Source organism: Pimephales promelas, chromosome 11, assembly GCF_988280905.1.
Source record: "Pimephales promelas chromosome 11, fPimPro1.hap1.1, whole genome shotgun sequence".
NCBI classification, from domain to species: Eukaryota; Metazoa; Chordata; class Actinopteri; order Cypriniformes; family Leuciscidae; genus Pimephales; species Pimephales promelas.
This window is the reverse complement of record NC_142779.1, coordinates 36779584-36799853: the sequence shown is the minus strand read 5'-3', so window position 1 is coordinate 36799853 and position 20270 is coordinate 36779584. Positions and strand designations below refer to the sequence as shown.

At 41.3% G+C, this 20270-nt stretch overlaps 1 protein-coding gene and 1 pseudogene across 1 annotated transcript; both read left to right on the top strand.

Moving 5' to 3' along the window:
• Positions 1–795: 795 nt before the first annotated feature.
• On the top strand, positions 796–1890 carry LOC120492211 (trace amine-associated receptor 13c-like; annotated as a pseudogene).
• Positions 1891–17537: 15647 nt separating this feature from the next.
• LOC120492401 (trace amine-associated receptor 13c-like) lies at positions 17538–18669 on the top strand. Its single transcript, XM_039690656.2, has one exon. It carries the CDS (start codon positions 17668–17670, stop codon positions 18667–18669), a length of 1002 nt encoding a protein of 333 aa, XP_039546590.2. The 5' UTR covers positions 17538–17667.
• Positions 18670–20270: the final 1601 nt, after the last annotated feature.

The following is a 20270-nucleotide window of genomic DNA, read 5'->3' as shown; positions in this document are numbered from 1 at the left end:
ACTACAACTTTTTAAAAGATTTTCGTTTATGAACAGATCTCAATCCCCATTGACTACCTTAGTAGGATACTATGGAAGTCAATGGGGATTTAGATTTGTTTGATTAAAACATTCTTCCAAATATCTTCTTTTGTGTACAGCAGAACAAATAAACACATAGAGGTTTGGAACAACATGAGGGGGAGTAAATACTGACAGAATTTTCATTTTTGGGTGAACTAACCCTTTAATATGTACACTTTAGGTACAAATATATACCTTTAGGGGTAAAAAGGTAATGAGATATACCTTTGAAAGGGTATGGCTAAAGTGACAGCTTTTGTACCTTTTTTACCTTTGCAAATCTCATAATGAGAATCCTGGCTCTAAAAAAGAGGTTCTGGGTGCTTTCTGGGCTTCAGGGCCTCAATCCTACAGTAGGCTACAAAGAGCTGACAAGAAGTGAAGTGGGAGAGAGAGGAGGTGATGGCATAAATATAACGTAGGGTCCGTTGCCGAGGTTCATCATCTTCATCCATTCCGACCATTACTGTTTATTTCATGTTCTTTCTGAAATAAACTGTTTATTGCACTTGCAATTGAATCCTGAGTCATTTACCTGACACAGTGTTTCCAACTGGTCTTATACTGGGATAAACATTTTTTTTAAATCCACTTAACTTCCATCTTTAATTGGTATTATGTATATAACTATATAAAAGCTTTCATGTCTTTTATAAAAGTTTTTTTTTGGAATATAGATCAGATAGGTCTTTGAATATTGTGTGGGTGGGTTGAATATTCAAACATCATAGTAAAATGAGGTGGTCCCTGAGTTTCCTTAAGTATAAAACTGAGTCATATTAGTGGCAAAGCATTTGGAGTCTACTCTCCAAGATAGATCTATCATGGAAATGTCTAACGGGGGAGTGACCAACACGGACAATCAAACAATCCAATACTGCTTTCCAAACAACAATTTGTCTTGTACCAGAAGTGTCCAACCTGAAGCAGAGTACATTATTGTGTACATTTTCATCGCTGTAACATCAGTGTTCACCGTGTTTCTGAACCTGTTGGTGATCATCTCCATCTCACACTTCAAGCAGCTCCACACTCCCACCAATGTGCTGATCTTCTCTCTGGCAGTGGCTGATCTGATCGCAGGACTGATTCTCATGCCAGTGCAGGGAATGAAACTGATTGAGCCATGCTGGTACTTTGGAGAAATATTTTGCTCAATATTTAATCTTATTCTTTATGTGGTTGTTGTGGCATCTCTTGGTAATATGATTATTATATCTGTGGATCGATTCATTGCTGTGAATGACCCTTTGCGATATCCAATAAGAGTCAATATTAACAGAGCTGTTGTTTCTATTGTTGTAAACTGGTTATTCTCCTTCATGTATAATTTTTATCTGTTGTATGAGTTTTTACTGTATCCAGAGAGGAACCACACATGTATTGGAGAATGCATACTATCTCTTAAGTTGGAAAATGTAATTATAGATTCCATTGTTTGTTTAGTGGCACCTTGTTGTATAATTATTCCTTTATATGTGAAAATCTGCTTTGTAGCGAAACGGCAAGCTAAGCATTTAAATTCAGTCACAGACAAAAAAAGCCAAATCAGAAAAAAAGGCCACAAGAACCTTAGGGATTGTAGTACTGGTTTATCTTCTTTGCTGGATGCCATACTATTTAACTGGTGTGTCTGTGGAGCATGACGAAAATGACACTCTTATAATTAATGTAATGGATTGGATTGTATGCATGAATTCTGGTATGAATCCACTTATATATGCAATGTTTTATCGATGGTTCAGACTGTCAGCAAAATACATTTTGACACTGAAAATATTTCAACCTTCATCGGCATACTTGAATCTGTTCCCAGAAGAGAAATGATCACTTACACTCTCATGAAAATGTGAATAAGATAATGTGTCTCCAAATGAAATAGTTTTTGTTTTAAGCACCTCCTTATAGAACATTAGATGTCATGTAACAGCTGTTTTCTAAATATGGTGTCTAACATGTATATTGTGAGCGTGTTTGTGTGTGACACTGTCTGCTTCATTTGCTCCATCTGAACATGAAAGCACAGCAAAATTGTAGTGGTGCTGAAGGCAGATGTTTAAGTAAATTTAACATTCGTCACACTAAAGTAGTTATTAAAAATATATTTTTTAGTTTAAAGAATTCTACTTCATTAGATGAAAACAAGGTACAATATATTTTGATGCATGACCATGGAAACTTTGCACTACCAGTAAAACAATTGAGACAAATTTCACAACATGAGCTTAAATGATTGATGAGTTATGTTTAATCATAATAATGATAAGTATTATTAAGCTCTTCATATCTCTGGTTTTCTGCCTGTTTTTTGCCTTATAAAAAAGACTGAACCAATCAACCAGATGTCCAATTTGTAATACACTTATTTTGCATGTATACAGTGTTAAGCATGTAATTAAAAAATAACTTTATAATATCCATGGCATTAATGGGAGGAATGTTTAATTGGGACATTTTTCAGAAATTCTGTTTCTTTTGAAATCTATTGCATTCAGTTCCTGAATAATACAAATATATATTGGAACAATATTTCAAGTTTCATTTTATAAAGTTCTGAGGGAGAAGATGTTATGATTCAGTGAGCCGCGTTGAACAAATCCAACTGTGTTTAGGCTCACAGCTCTAACACTCTGTGATGTGTTGGGTCCTTGCAATAAAAGCATTTTTTGCAGGAATGAGTGGGAACCCATGTGTGCCTGTAGCTTTCTTTACTTCTGTTTTTATGAGTGACAAAAAAAAAGGCCTATTAAGTAGTGGTCGACCGATATATCACCACGATCGGCCGATATTTGGTATTTTAAAAATATCGGCTTCACCCGATAAGTTTTTCTGATTGGCCGATGTGTTGAAAGTGTTTTATTTTGACGGCACTGCAGACTTTTATTTTGACGGGCGGCACCAAAAACACCAGCGCCTGAGAAGAGAACGCAGTGCCTGATCAGTGATCATAAAGTGTTCTCTTACATTCTCCGTCTTCATTAGTTTACAATCTCTGTCAGTCATATCCAGGGTTGGGTAGTAATACATGTAATGGCGTTATGTAATCAGGATACAATTTCCTTAATTTAAAACTAATTCAATCTGTATTTTGCCATAATAACACTATATTAATCATTGCTTGATTAATGACTCAATTAATGTCGAGTTGATTAATGTCTCACTTACGGAGATGTTCGCTGCTAGGTAACGTAGGGGAACTCGAGCGGTCATTGGAAGGAGTGCGGTCATCATCCGGTGATGACTCAGTGGGACTACCCCCTTTGGGTGTGGTGGCTCTGGTTAAGCCAGATCCAGAGATGGCCGTTATGCTTGAACGGGCGGCCGCGAATGTCGGGCTCATGTGGAATCCTCCACCGGGTCCCAAACCTTCATGGCTGGATGATTGGTGTCTCGGAGCGGGTTGTGCTGTTGCCCCATGGCCCGCTCCAGCCCGCTTTCTTCCCCGAAGTGCATGAGGAGTTGTGAAAGTCTTGGGTGGCCCCTCTGGCAACCAGAGGGACACAACCTCGCTCCTCCTTCCTCACCACATTGGGCAGCGGGGCGGCGCATGGGTAAGAGGGAATCCCCACAGTGGAGCTGTCTATCGCGATGCAGCTGTGTCCGAAGACCACCTCCACTTGGCGGGGTGCCCCTTCCTGTGCCTGTAGGTTTTCCTCTGGGCTGACCAGGGATGCCTACATGGCATGTGGAGACTCCGCCCTGCATGCCATGGTGCTTTTGCAAGTACATCAGCTCCATGACTTGCAAGCGGGTGGTCCCGACCTGGCCTTGCATGGGTGGAACGACGGACCTTGCCCTCCGGGCGACGAAAGTCACCACACGTTCGCTGGGACAGGCGATGTCTACCTTGGTAGTCCAGGAGCACAACCTGTGGTTGACCCTGGGCGATATGCGGGAAGCAGAGAAGAACAAACTTCTCAACTTCCACTTATCCAAGCGCGGCCCTTTCTGCGACGCGGTGGAGAGCTAGACCCAGGAGTTCTCCGCTGCCCAGGAGCAGTTGGAGGAGATACGGCATGTCCTGCACAGGAGGCGGGCTGCTGCGGTTCCTTTTCCTGTTGCTTTAGAGCTTCCGGCTGCTCCCCGTCGCCGAGGCCGTCCTCCAGCCCCAGCTCCACCTCCAGCGCAGTCCAACTCTGGAGGGAGGAAGTCTGGTTGCAAGAGGGCAGCCCAGCCCGCTCAGGTGCCCCCAGCCCCTTCCTGTAAAAGGAAGGGAGGGAAGCGACCCTGAGACTGGTGACCTGGAAGAGAACTGCGAGGCTGCTGTCCAGGAGGGTGCCTCTGCACACCTCCTTCCCTCGTGAGAGGGCCGCCGGGAAAATCTTTTGTTTCGTTTTATTTCTGTTCCCAAAAAAGTCCCCAAAAACTTTTTAGTACCCAAAAAGTCAGTAAAAGAGCAGTTTCCACCTTCTCCTTCAGGTCATCCTTGGTTGAGACTGATGGGCACACAGTCTCCTCCACCCAAGAGGGTCAGAACGGCAGTGAATGTTGTATCCGAGCAGCATCGCTCTGGTTCCCATCTCCCCAGTCTGCAGATAGCAGCGATGCTTCCTCGGTTGCGTCGCTCCTGTTGGCGGCTGGGCCCAGAGGGGCAGAGACCAGCTCATGAGGAGGCAGGGCCTCATGCCTCATCTCTTTCCCTCCCCTCACCATAGGGCAGCCCACAGCGGAAAGCCCACAGGCCTTCCCTGCCGTCTGCCCCCCGGTGGAAGCAGGTTGGTGGCGAGTTCCATGCCCAGACCCCGCTCCCGGTGACTTCATTGCCACTGAAGCTGGGTCCCTGCCTTCCACCTTGCTGCCCCTCCGCGGGTACGTTGGTGGTTCGGGTGGGTCTATTGGGTCGGTACCTGGAAGCCTTGCTAGCGCTTCTGGGTCCGTCCAGATGGCTCATCCGCACCATTCGGTTCGGCTTTGCAATTCAGTTTGCATGCCGGCCTCCCAGGTTCAGGGGCGTCCACTTTACCCATGTGCGGTCAGTGGACGCCCCTGTCTTGCGGAAAGAGATCGATATCCTGCTGGCGAAGGACGTGATCGAGCCGGTCCCTCTTGCAGAGATGAGGTCCGGGTTTTACAGCCCCTACTTCATTGTAGTGTAAAAAGGGCCTGAATAGCCTATTGACTTCCCCCTCTGAGATGGCAAGAGGAGGGGAGGGGGTAGAGCTGGCCCGCTCTGCACAGGGGGTGGAGGAAATGGTGGACTGGGGCAGAAGCTGAGCAGAGGGGTCACGGGGGTTGTGTCCGATTGACTCTCAAAGTGGCAGTAGAACTGATTTAGTTAATTTGCCAGGTGAGAGTCGCTTTTGGAGTGGGGGACTTTGGGTTCATAGTTTGTGATCTGTCTGAACCCCCTCCAGATAGAAGTGGTGTCGTTTGCTGAGAACTGGTTCTTTAGTCTCTCTGCGTACAGCCGTTTAGCTTCTCGCTCCTCTTTGCTAAACCTGTATTTTAACGCCCTACACTCGGCCCTGTCACCACTCTTAAAAGCATCCTCTTTTTCCAACCTTAGCTGTCTGAGTTTAGCTGCAAACCAGGGTTTGTCATTGTTATAACTCACCCTGGTACGTGTTGATGCACAGCTGTCTTCACAGAAGCTGATATAGGACGTCAGAGCCTCTGTAAACTCATCTAGATTGTTTGTAGCAGTCCTGAAAACATTCCAGTCAGTGCAGTTGAAACACACCTAAAGATCCTCAACAGCTTCACTGGTCCATTTCTTTGATGTCCTCACTACATGTTTACTAAGTTTTATTTTTGTCTATAAGCAGGAATTAGATGGACCATTAAGTGATCAGATTGTCCCAGTGGAGCGCGTGTGACAGCGTGGTAGGCACAGCTAACTGTGGTATAGCAGTGGTCCAAAGTTTTCCCCTCTCTGGTTGGACACTTTATAAACTGTCTGTATTTGGGGAGTTCTTGGCTGAGATATCCCCTTTTAAAGTCACCAAGGATAATAACAAGGGAGTCCAGGTTTGTCTGCTCCAAACAGAGTATCTGGTCGGCCAGCATGCACTGTGTGTCCTGCACGTTGGCCTGGGGTGAAATGTAAACACCGATCAGAATGAATGAAGTAAACTCACGGGGGGAGTAAAACGGTTTACAGTTTATGATAAAATATTCCAGATCAGGAGAAAAGTGCTGGCATGTCTCCATGAAGCACAGAACAGAAGATGAATAAAAGTCTCTGTTTTTCCCCACCAGAAGCGGAAGTTCATCCAATTTGTTGCACAATGAGCGCATGTTAGCTCTTTGTGCAATCTCTATGTTGGCCAGCAGCCATATCACCCTGTAGCCCAAGACTGGTCGCCCACTGAAGCTAAGCAGGGCTGAGGCTGGTTAGTACCTGGATGGGAGACCTCCTGAGAAATCCAGGTTGGTGCTGGTAGAGGTGTTAGTGAGGCCAGAAGGGGGTGCTCACACTGTGGTCTCTGTGGGTCCTAATGCCCCAGTGTAGTGATGGGACACTATACTGTCAAAGAGCACCGTCCTTCAGATGAGACGTTAAACCGAGGTCTTAACTCTCTGTGGTCACAAAAAATCCCAGGATGTCTTTCGAAAGAGTAGGGGTGTAACCCCAGCATCCTGGCCAAATTTGCCCAGTGGCCTCTGTCCATCATTAATCATCCCTATATACTGATTGGCTTCATCACTGTCTCCTCTCCACCAGTAAGCTGGTGTGTGGTGGGCGTTCTGGTGCAATATGGCTGCCGTCGCATCATCCAGGTGGATGCTGCACATTGGTGGTGGTTCAGGAGATTCCCCTCTCTATGTGAAGCGCTTTGAGTGTCCAGAAAGGCGCGATATAAATGTAATGAATTATTATTATTATGTTGGAGAGAAATATTGCCGGTAGCGATGTGCGAAATCCCCGCCGGTGAAGACGCACAAGCGACCCGGCTCTTTTTCCTCTCCTGCGGCGCTTTACAGCGTGCAAATCTCATAACGAGGACTCTGGCTCTAAAAAAGAGATTCTGGGTGCTTTCTGGGCTTCAGGGCCTCAATCCTTCTGTAGGCTACAAAGAGTTGACAAGAAGTGAAGTGGGAGAGAGAGGAGGTGATGGCATTGAAAAGGATCTCAAGTTGGGACTCTGTCTTAGATCACCTGAAGCATAATCTTGCCTTTCTTCGGAACACTGCATAAGGCTGCAGCACCTGACATATTATAAGAATTATTTTTTCTCATAATGCACTTCAGGTTCTTGTCTGCCTTGTGCTGCGTAGTTTACTTTTGTAGCTCCATACACCTCTCCATACACCTTTGGTTTGAATCTCTATGTTCTATCATTCCTTGTTGTTTAGATAAAAAATAACTTCACCATCACCATATATCTGATACATTCTAATATTGCCTATCACATTAATCCGATATTACTAGCACAACGGTTTGGATTTCACTAGTCTGTTAACTCTGTGCTTACCATCTTTTTTCTCTCTTGCATTCTCCTTTTTTACGAGTCCATCAAACAACTGTTGTTAGTCAAAATCAGTCAACAAACATGGTGAGTCATGGCATCTTCTCATGTTATTATCAGTTGCAGTACCTGCTATATAGCCTTATCTGTCAGTGGTGAGGGTTACTCATGTGATAAATGCAGGGGATTGCAGAACTAGAGACACAGATCCAAACTTCAATCGAAGATCATAAGAATGCAAGGGCTATATATACTTCTTTGAATGTGACTACCTTCCATTTGAAGAGCCCCCGTGGAGGGCCTGTTGAAAGTGTCCTAGTTATTGACAATTGTATTGTACGGTATGTGAAAATACTGGGAGCCAGAGCACCTGTAAAAACAAAGCAATTTTTTGCTGGAAAAAAAGGTCTGGCTAATGCTAAACGCAAGTATTTTAAGATTTTTATTCACATTGGCACTAATGAAGTCCAAGTTTAACAGTCAGAGATCACAAAATATAACATTAAAGAGGGTGTGAACTCACAAGTACGATGTCAGATGCTAATATGCTCTGCACCCCTACCGGTCCGGAGTGATGAGATACTCGCAGTCTGTCATCACTCAATGGCTGGCTGACAAAGTGGTGTCCGTAGAATAACGTAGGGTTCATAGACAATTGGAAAAGTTTTTGGGCAGACCTGACCTGTTGAAGAGAGATTGTATTCATCCCTCCAGGGATGGTGCCACTCTCCTCACCAGTAATTTGGCTCATAGTCTTAGAGCTCAAACATGACAATCTGGTTCTCAGGTCAGGAAGTAGACAGACTGCCTAAACCGACCGTCTGCCAGCTGTCTCACGTCACTGAGGTCGGATAAATCCCATCACATAGATACTCTTCATATAGAGACATTGGCCCTCATTTATCAAAGTGCGTACACCAAATTTCCAGCGTACACTTGGCATACAAAAAAACATGGTGATATTCATCAGTACGGACGATGGCATACGGCACGCTCAAATCCTACGCCAGCTCAGGAGGTGGTATACGCACGAAATGCGCAGAAAAACCATTCCTAACTTTGTATATACGGTCCTAATTATTGTTTGTCACCCTCAGAACATAATTATGATATTGGTAACAGTTACACACTTGAACTTTAGGCAGGCTCAGTGGGCGCTTTTTTCAGTCACTTTGATTTCTCTTGTACCATCCAGGCTCTAAAAACATCAAGCCCGATGCTATGTCTCACAATTTCAATTGTTATGAGCACCCGATTCCATCATGCTGGAGAAACTGTTCATTTCTGCGGTAACGTGGGAGATCCAATCAAAGGTCCGAAATGCCTTATAAAGGGTAAAGCGTCCGTCCAGTTGCCCACCAAGTCGTTTGCTTGTGCCTAAGATTTTGCGGTCCTATGTTATCTGCTGGGGTTCCAAGATCTCTTGTCATTCAGGAGGTAATTGTACCATTACCTGGTTAAAAGAAGTTCTGGTGGCAGTCTGTGGCTCGAGACATTCATAATTTTGTTTTGGCCACTCAGGTTGTGCTGTTGATAAGACTAACAAATCAGCCCCCGGTGGGCCTAATTCAGGTGCTGTCTGTCCTTTCGAGACCTTAGTCCCACATTGCACTAGATTTCGTCACAGGCCTTCCACTTACCAGTGCAACACGGTAGTTTTAACCAAGGTGGACCGGTTCTCGAAGGCAGCCCAGTTTATTCCACTGCCTAAATTCCCTTCTGCCAGGGAGGCAGCTGTTACTGTCATTGCCCATGTTTTTCACATGCATGGCCTCCCGATGGATGTGGTCTTTGACAGGGGACCACAATTTGTGCCCAAATTCATGCTTTCATCCAGAAGGGCTCTCCTTCGGGTGCGGGAATGCACTAAGCCGATCACCACTTTTCAAAGCCTCCTGCTGAGTCAAAATGTGTGGCTTTCTACTCAGAGCATTCCTCTCCGCAACTTTTGTAATTAGCTTGTTTGTATGTAAAATGTATTGCTCCGTTCACTGTAAGTTTAGTCTTTAGTCCAGTGGCAGTAAACCTCAAACTTTTTTAAAGTAAAACCAGGGAGTTTTTGCTCTCGGGGTCCCCCTACAGTTGGGAAACAGTATTGTCCTCTACTTCTGTCGTAATCTCTGTCATCCTACATGCACGCGCATTTGTTGACATCCTTGATAGCCCTGAACAACACTGTAGGAGGAGGTCACATGCAGTTGTTCTGCTTGCGTCGCGTGTGAAATGTCTTCATCCCAGGTACAGTGGCATATATTTTAGCATGTCGTATGAATATAATTTCATGGGTTTTATTTTTTTTTCTAACGACAAATTATCGCGATGGTCACGTTTCCAAGCCAGCGTCATTATAGTAGCCTAGTCTATTGGTTACCGTTTTACTGAATCTATATGATGCTTCAATGCAATGTTTGAGGGGTAGATAATAACCATATATCGTCCATATTATAATATCAAGCTACCATAAATGAATCTGCAAATTTTACAAATCGATTTGCATTATAGCTTGAAGCAAGAAAAATAAACGAATATCACAGACATGTTAGATATCCTAAAACAGGGGTTCTCAACTCCAGTCCTCGCGACCCACTGCTCTGCATATTGTGTATGTCTCCCTTTCTTAACACACCTGATTCAGATCCTCAGCTCGTTAGGATAGACTCTATGTCTGAGTCATTTACCTGACACAGTTGCTGCGTCCCAATTCGCTTACTTATATGTTGCCAGTTAACAAACAAATCAATTGACACTGAACCACGTTTTACAACTTGCTTTATTTTTCCTCTATTAAATCAATCAATTGTTTAAATGTTCTTTAAGATCTTCAATGCTTTAAACTGAGTAGTTCAACAAGTCACAGGTGATAATTTATCACTCAACCACACTACTCAAATTCCCCACACGGGGTCACTCCCAGATAGCCACTGGACGCTGTAACGGAACAGGGCCGCAACCGCAAAACGATAAAGCCGGGTCTGGCCCGCTTCCGCCTCACGGACTCGTTCCTGAGTCCAAACGCACATCGGGCCGAAGCCGTTTCTGGTCTGTTTTTAGGGGTTGTTGCGGATATGTGCCAGCGCCGATCCAGCACCGCCTGATCATCCCGTTACAGATGCGTAACGGGTGCGTGAAGCGATTCCGCCTACCGGAGCTGTGCCGGATGTGTTACGATTCTGCTTAAATCACCACTGGATTGTCATTTTGCCTTATTTTCGGCATTGTCAGTTTGGGTATTATAGTAACCTATATGCTATACATAGTCCTACATTTTCACAGTCTGTGGAATGTCCAGAAAAAAAAATTTCACTACAAGGCTATGGCTATAATAAAAAGCTTAACTTGACTTGATAAAGGCTAGTTGGAGAAATGCAGGCTTAGGCTATGGCTGAACTAAATCATTTTAATGATTAAAACGCATACTAAAACAAATTGAACACAGTTAAGAAACACAGAATTAATGACCACGAATTCATAGATTTAATTATAAAAATGAACAACAATGAACAAAGTCAACAATAAACAAAGAACACAGTCAACAACAAACATATAGCCTAATTAACGGGTAAAAAACGCACAGGCTATTAACAAAAAAACAAAAAACAAATAAACATGCACTTAAAGGAACACTCCGACTTTTTGGGACTTTAGCCTATTCACCTTACCCCCCAGAGTTAGATAAGTCCATACATACCTTTTTCATCTCCGTGCGTGCTATAAGTCTGTTTGACGCACCCACCGCTAGCCTAGCTTAGCACAAAGACTGGATGTGAATGGTTGCAGCTTTCATACTAATCCAAATGAGTGACAAAATAACGCAAACGTTTTCCTATTTACATGTTGTGGTTTGTATAGTCACAGAGTGTGCAAATATCAAGGCCATATGAGACACAGACATCTTTTAACCGTATAAATACTATATTTTCTGAAGGCGAAGCACTGCTACTTGGGCAGAGTGATAACCATCACCTGAGACGCACCGTGACGAGGAGCAGAGAGTTCGCTCAGTGTTTGGGTAAGAGAGTCAGCAATTACTAACGTTAGATAGAAAAGCATAGTTTATCATGGGTGTTTGTTTGCTTTATTGTATGAGCTGTGACAATAAACAGGGGAGACCAGGTAATACAGTACCATGTTTCATTGATTTCCAACCAAAAACGCACCCAGATTTATAAATATCACATGAATAAATAATTATTATTACAGGAATCAATATATTTTAAATGCAATTTATTAGCTGAACCAAATGTATTCAACATTAGCCTATATAATACAGTATTGCATTACTATAGGATAGAATAAGGGGAAAGTAATAGCACAAATTGTTTTTGCACAATGAACTCACAGCCTATCGTACCCTTTTGCACGCTCAAGTTCGTGATTTCCATGGTTATTTCAAATTTAGGCTAGGCGCGCCGCGCGCAGGGTGCAAGTTCAACGCGGTGAACGCGCTCGTTTTTTTCCAAGCGCGTCCGCACCGCATCAAGATAAAAACATATTCATACCCTAATCATATAATAGTGTCACTAACATTACATTAGCTCTGGCTAAAGGCACTGTTACAGTAGGTCATCTAAAAACATAACGTCAGCCGCAGGTGATCCACTTGTCCTGTCTGTGCTATCGATGGGATGGCCGTATCCTTCAGCACATTATGGTCCGTGTGGCAAATTCCATTTTTCAGAATAGTCGTCCATTGAAATGTACCGAGCAAACATAATGTCCCTTGATAATCTTAGGTGTGTTTGGATAAATATCCAGAGTAAGTTAGCCATTTCTTCATCCAGTCAGCGTTTTTAGTTGGAATTCTGTGAAACATGGTTACCTCCTCTGTTTACTGTCGCAGCTATTTACAATAGAGCGAAAACCCATGACTCTAAACTATGCTTTTACTATTTATAAATTGCTGACTCTGTCACCCAAACACTGAACGAACTATCCACTCCTCACCACCGCGTGTCTCAGGTGATGCGGTTCACTCCGCCAAAGTAGCAGTGCTTCGCCTTCAGAGAATAGTTCCCAGGTTTTATACGGTTAAAAGATGTCTGTGTCTCATTTGACTTTGTTATTTGTACATTCTGTGACTATACAAATCACAACATGTAAATAGGAAAACGTTTGCGTTATTTTGCCACTCATTTGGATTAGTATGAAAGCTGCAACCATTCACATCCAGTCTTTGTGCTAAGCTAGGCTAGCGGTGGGTGCGCCAAACAGACTTATAGCACGCACGGAGATGAAAAAGGTATGTATGGACTTACCTAACTCTGGGGGGTAAGGTGAATAGGCTAAAGTCCCAAAAAGTCGGAGTGTTCCTTTAAACAAAATCAATGTGTGGGTGCAGTGGCAGCTGTAATTGCTGCTCTTGCTGCTGACGCGCCAGTCTCTCCTGGCGCCCTCCGCTCCTGCCTGCCGAAAGTGCAAACCACCGAATTGCGTGCCTCCAGATTTCTGCTTCTGTTGCAGTTGTTGTCAGTGCACATTTGCGCACTGCACCTGGAAAACAGCATTACTGATTAGCAGGGTTGTGCTTGTGCAGTGTTGGGAGTAACGCGCTACAAAAGTAATACATTATAGTAACATTAATTTTTGCTGTAACGCAGTAGTGTAAGGCATTACTAATCGATTTTCAGTAATATTTTACTCGTTAAAGGTGCCCTGTAATGTGAAATTGAATTTATGTTGGCATAGTTAAATAACAAGAGTTCAGTAGGCTACATGGACATACAGTGAGTCTCAAACATCATTATTTTCTGCTTCTTACTTCGTTTTTGAAAAACACCCCTGAAAAACAGGCGAATCTCCACATAATACCGACTCTGACGTAAAAGTCAGGATCATTAATATGTATGACTCCAAATATTTGCATGCCAGCCCATGTTCAGTGACAGACGAGACGGAGCTGCGCAGTCGAAGCATGGCCGTTGAGTGTTCGGATGTACACGTGAACACAAAAGTATTTTTAGTTCCTTCGTCCAAGCCTCTGAAACAATGGATTAATTTTATTTTCTATTTCTTTTACTTAACTCTTTTACTAACTCTTTGAAACTTCTTAAAACAAACCGTGTCAAAATATATAAAAATAAATTATTTGCTAAAATAATGACAAAGCTCAGAAATCAGAAACAAAATAAGAGCAAGGGTTCAATAATGACAATTATTGTTTAAAAATATTATTATTTCTCAACTTTCTCAACGTGTAACTGTCCTCAAAATCTTTTTTATTATTATTATTGTAACAGACTTTTTTGGGTTGTAAATGACATAATCCAACAAAGTCTGTTAACACCGGTAATGATGTACTAGCGCTCGTTGTATGTGTGTATGCAATGTATTTTTCCCCTCGGGGCTTGCCGTAGATGGGTCATGCGCACTTGGTATGGTCGCGGGATTTTGGAGATCTGATGTGTGGTATAATAATAAAGTGAAGAAGAGTTCAAACTGCTGTGTTTATTATTTATTCAAACTGCAAACAAAGGTATGTGATATTATAAGTAACATTATGGAGCTAATAACAAAAATAACACTGTCAGATTAGATAAATCATGTAGGTTCCAGTTTAAAGCTGGTGCGTTTCTAGTGTAATGTTACTTCTCTCTACCAATCAGATGCTCCGGTGATGAGTGAAATATATGAAGCGAATGGTGATTATTCAAACATGAAATGGGAAGGTTTAATGGTTTAACCTAACTATGACTCTGGGTTTGACTGGCAAAACTGTATATCTTCTTTGTCGCGCTTTAAAAATAAAAGTTCCAAATGTACAGTTTTTGTTCCTGTGGTAGGTTAGGTATGGATTTTTTTGGGTGGGACACATGCCGCATTTTTCCATATTGAGGGGGACACGTCCCCGGTTCCTACGCCAGTGTCTGACACCTCATAGAAATTATCTATGCAGAAAAAAAAATTGGATCCAAAATGAGTTAATTAGTTTGCCTGGACTGTGTTTTATTCTCCATTTTTACAAAAAAGCACGGCCTGCTGGGAAATCTGACGAATCATTTTATTTCTCATCGTGACGTTTTCTGATATAACGTACGTCCTCGAATGTTATTGCTAGGTTTGTCTTTCTGAGAGGTGGCACCGTTAATGCACCGTTAAGTTTGCCAACTGCCATTAAAACACAAAAATAAGTTTTTCTGAGAGTGTCTAACTTAATTGTTAACAGCCAAGCAACTGCAATGTTCAGCAATCCAAATAGTGGTGCTCAAAAATGAAAAAGATAAGCTGCAGGTTGTGGCATCAGTGATTGACACTGCTAGATGATGGCTAGCTGGGAGCATACAAATCAAGCGAGTGTTTAAATGGTCGGTCAAGGTGTAAAATTAAGCTCATAATGGTGTCATTTTCACGAATGTGTGCCTGCAATTATCAGCGCTTTAACGGCATAGCGGCTAAAGCTAAGACCAAATGGCCGAGACCAAAACCGGGGACTCCCAAAATTTTCCCGGAGGCAACCAAAATGACAACCGCGGGGACGTCTGGGCATCCTAAGACTAACTTTACCTTTTAAAATTCAGCACATTAACGCAAATATATGCCATTAAAAAGTTGGTTTGGTTATCCTAATCGGGTCTATTCTGTGCTACACCCTATTTGTATAGCGCAGTAGGGCTATAGCAGATGCGTCTTTAACACACTTTGATTCGCAAATACTATAACAAGCCTGTAACTGCTATCTATAAAGCAAACAGCATTTCACTTGCACTTTTAAGTAATAGACAGTAAATTAGAATAAACACATACAAATAGATGTACATAATAAACACATAGAATAAACACATAAAAACTTACGTGTGGTAGCCTAGCAGGTCAGTTAAATCTGCGTTGAGCTTGGTTTGATGATGATATCTTTTTTTTTTTTTTTTTGGGCGCTTCTGGCTGAAGTCCGTAGTACGGATGTGGACCGTATCTGTAAGACGACAGTCAAGCGAGACCCAACGTTCACTTGGCGCTGTCGTGAAACGGACCTAAAACGGAGCTCAAACTGCTGTGCTGTAACGGACCAGCATCACAAAATTTTGCTGTATAGTTTTTAAACACTAATAATATTGCTCAGCTTAATGACAATACATTTATCTCATGCTCTAGATAGAAAAAAATATGCAGACAACCATGTTGTTTTGAAAATGTTTATTGCACGGAGTTCTTACAGTTTGAGAAAAGTATTTCGGATGTGGTCCACATCAGGTAGTCTCTGTCAAAACAGTGTTGGCTCAAATTCGTTTTGCAGATATGGGCCAGAACAGTTTTTAGCCCTTTTTAAAATGCAGTCGGCTCAGATATGTATCACAGATTCGGGCCACACCAGTGTGAAAACAGTATCGGCTCAGATTCATATTGCAGTTCTGGACCAAATCAGTGTCAGACACAGCTTTTCTTTCGGTTACATATCGGAAAAGTGATCTGGGCCAGATCTGTAAAATGGTATAAATACTGAACTGATGGCAGTTAGAATGTTTAAGCTGAAACTTATATCTGGTACGGATCTGGTTCACAATCAGAAAACGTCTCTAAGATAGAAACGGAGGCAAGGGGCTTAAAACGGATCCGGGCCAAATGTAATTGCTATCTGGGCTGTAATGCTTTAACCAAAGAAAAGAGTATGAACTCAAAATGAATAATTAATCAAAGATATCTTAACAGATAATTTAGTAAAGTCTCAAAGTGTCAATTTTCTCAATGTCTAATCTTTACAAATGTTAGGGCACACTTTCAGGGTGAAACAATACACTTTCAAAGCAAACACAAACACGGTAGTGGCACCCTACACAAACACAAAACCCCTGTTAGCATTTTCATCATGTGCTTTCAAACACCATGTCACAAGAATCAACTATAACATACACAGGATATTATGCATATGTTATTCACATTTCTTATGCACTTTACATTGAAAATTGACTTACCGAACTCTTTTATAGAGATTTCAAAATGCAGTCATCTTCGATCATCTCGAACTATCCGCAAAATACACATACACAAGATGAAACAAAATCCTATGACACTAGATTGAATGATAATCATCACATTTACTCACATAGAGCATCAATTAAATCAAGGATGATACTCGACACACGGCTGGATTAATCTCACGCACTGCTGTTTTCCGTTTCTCTCTACATTGCGCGCTATTAACACGTCATCATCAGGGGCTCGCTTTTCTTAAAGGGGAAGTACTTTTTACAAGTTCAAACACCACCCGGCTACATATACTACGCCCTAAAAGTATGTACTCTTTTTGTGAGGAAAAAGTACATACTTTTGAGTGTGTAGCAAAAGAGTAGGCAAGCTTTGGGACATACTATCACGTCATCTTTAACGGACGGCTCTGTCGCGTGCTGCGTGCATCCTGTCACCGTAAACTGCCCTGTCAATCATCTTGTCACAGTTAAAATCCATTCAATCTAATTTTATTTCCTACCGTTTCGGAGAGCACGTTCATCTGCCAGTTGTGGGTCTTTCATGCTCTCCTCGTGTTTGCAATTTGAATATAATGATGCATTTAAAACGTAATGGCTAAACGTGTCTTAACAAAAGTTCACAATGCTGCTGCAAATGCAATATAATGTGGACAACATTGAATAAATTCATTTTCATCAGGTTAGATACTGATAATTAATCACTCAAAGCTCTTTATCTAAACCTCTCTACACAACCGCGGGGACTCGCGCGTCCTCCGTATCAACTACGTGTCTGTAGTTTTTTAACAATTTTTACTCGTGTTTGTAGTTCTAACCGAATCCTCGTCCAACGCGCAATGGTTTGTGGGTAATATCAGCCGTTAGAGTGTGCATCGATCTACACTTCGGATTCTGACTGGAAAAAGTAGACCATCCGGTTATCTTTCAAACACTCATTTCAACATACTACGATTTGGGACGTACTAATTCTATTTTCGACTACTATTTAGGACGGATAGTATGCGAATTGGGACGCAGGGAGTGTTTCCAACTGGTCTTATACTGGGATAAACATTTTCTTTTAAACTTCCATCTTTAATTGGTATTATATAACCATGAGGTTTTTTGAATATAGATCAGATTAGATCTGATAGGTCTTTGAATATTGTGTGGGTGGGTTGATAACTGAATATTCAAACATCATAGTAAAATGAGGTGGTCGCTGAGTTTCCTTAAGTATAAAACTGAGTCATATTAGTGGCAAGCATTTGGAGTCTACTCTCCAAGATAGATCTATCATGGAAATGTCTAACGGGGGAGTGACCAACACGGACAATCAAACAATCCAATACTGCTTTCCAAACAACAATTTGTCTTGTACCAGAAGTGTCCTACCTGAAGCAGAGTACATTGTTGTGTACATTTTCGTTGCTGTAACATCAGTGTTCACCGTGTTTCTGAACCTGTTGGTGATCATCTCCATCTCACACTTCAAGCAGCTCCACACTCCCACCAATGTGCTGATCTTCTCTCTGGCAGTGGCTGATCTGATCGCAGGACTGATTCTCATGCCAGTGCAGGGAATGAAACTGATTGAGCCATGCTGGTACTTTGGAGAAATATTTTGCTTAATATTTAATCTTATTCTTTATGTGGTTGTTGTGGCATCTCTTGGTAATATGATTATTATATCTGTGGATCGATTCATTGCTGTGAATGACCCTTTGCGATATCCTATAAGAGTCAATAATAACAGAATTGTTGTTTCTATTGTTGTAAACTGGTTATTCTCCTTCATATACAATTTTTATCTGTTGTATGAGTTTTTACTGTATCCAGAGAGGAACCACACATGTATTGGAGAATGCATACTTTTTGTTAAGTTGGAAAATATAATAATAGATTCCATTGTTTGTTTAGTGGCACCTTGTTGTTTAATTATTCCTTTATATGTGAAAATCTGCATTGTAGCAAACTATCAAGCTAAGCATTTAAATTCAGTCACAGACAAAAAGGCCAAATCAGAAAAAAAGGCCACAAGAACCTTAGGGATTGTAGTACTGGTTTATCTTCTTTGCTGGATGCCATACTATTTAACTAGTCTGTCTTTGGGTCATGACGAAAATGACACTCTTATAATTAATGTCATGTATTGGGTTGTTTGCTTGAATTCTGGTATGAATCCACTTATATATGCAATGTTTTATCGATGGTTCAGACTGTCAGCAAAATACATTTTGACACTGAAAATATTTCAACCTTCATCGGCATACTTAAATCTGTTCCCAGAAGAGAAATGATCACTTACACTCTCATGAAAATGTGAATAAGATAATGTGTCTCCAAATGAAATAGTTTTTGTTTTAAGCACCTCTTTATAGAACATTAGATGTCATGTAACAGCTGTTTTCTAAAGTGTATATTGTGAGCATGTTTGTGTGACACTGTCTGCTCCATTTGCTCCATCTGAACATGAAAGCACAGCAAAATTGTAGAGGTGCTGCTTGGAAGGCAGATTTAGTAAGTAAATTTAACATTCGTCACACTAAAGTAGTTATTACAAATATAATCTTTAGTTTAAAGAATTCTACTTTATTAGAAGAAAACAAGGTGCAATATATTTTGATGTTTGACCAACTGTGCACCACCAGTAAAAGAGACAAATTGAGACAAAGTTCACAAAATGTGCTTATGATTGATGAGTTATGTTTAATACTTATAATGATAAGTATTATTAAGCTCTTCATATCTCTGTTTTTTTTTTGCCTTATAAAAAAGACTGAACCAATCAACCAGTATGATGTCCAATGTGTAATACACTTATTTTGCATTTATACAGTGTTAAACATGTAATTTTAAAAAAGTGTGGCATGGCATTAACTGGAAAAATGTTTAATTGGGAATTTTTTCATAAATTGTGTTTCTTTTGAAATCTATTGCATTCATTTCCTGAATAATACAAATATATATTGGAACAATATTTCAAATTTCATTTTATAAAGTTCTGAGGGAGAAGATGTTATGATTCAGTGAACCGCGTCAAACAATTCCAACTGTGTTTAGGCTCACAGCTCTAGAAGTATTTTTTGCAGGAATAAGTGGGACCCAGTGTGCCTGTAGCTTTCTTTATTTATGTTTTTATGAGTGACAGAGAAAAAAAGGCCTATTACGCATGAATGGCATATCTAATCTGCTTCATATTACACACCAAACCAAGCTGTGATATGAGGTCAAACAAATATAAATCCGGAGGGCACTTTCACAGGACACAATGGCACTCAAACTCCTACTTACATCATTCCATATTCCCCTCTGTTTTAGATGCAGTACACAGTTTTATTGTCTAGAGCAGTACTTCTCAAACCTGTCCTGGAGACTATGAAACATTGAATACACCAAAATGCAACAAACAAAAAATAAAACTGGGTTTACTAAGACAGATCTGTCCAATCCTGCTCCTGGAGGGCCGCTGTCCTGCAGAGTGTCAAACACACCTAAATCTAAACCTCACTCTCAAGGTAAAAGGCACCCAGAATTGAAACAAGCACTTTTTTTGCATAATACAATCTATATTAATACTTGTTCAAAACAACCACTTCAGCAAAGTTATACAAACATATTAGATCAAATTAGTCCTGAATCAACTTTTTGTTGCTTGCTACTCATGATCATATTCAGTATCAGCTAATTTTCCTAACAAAGTAACAAAAGCTGTTACTGAGATGGAAGCCTTTCAAAAAGTTACTAAAATCATTTAGGTATTAATATGTACACTTTAAGTACCAATATATACCTATAGGGGCAAAAAGGTTTTGAGATATACCTTTGAAAGGGTATCACTATAGTTACAGCTTTTGTACCTTTTTTTCCTGAGACAATGCCAACAATGCCATCCATGACC

Excerpts from the sequence above, each read along its gene's own strand:
- LOC120492401 (XM_039690656.2), top strand. The coding sequence starts at position 17,668 with ATGGAAATGTCTAACGGGGGAGTGACCAACACGGACAATCAAACAATC.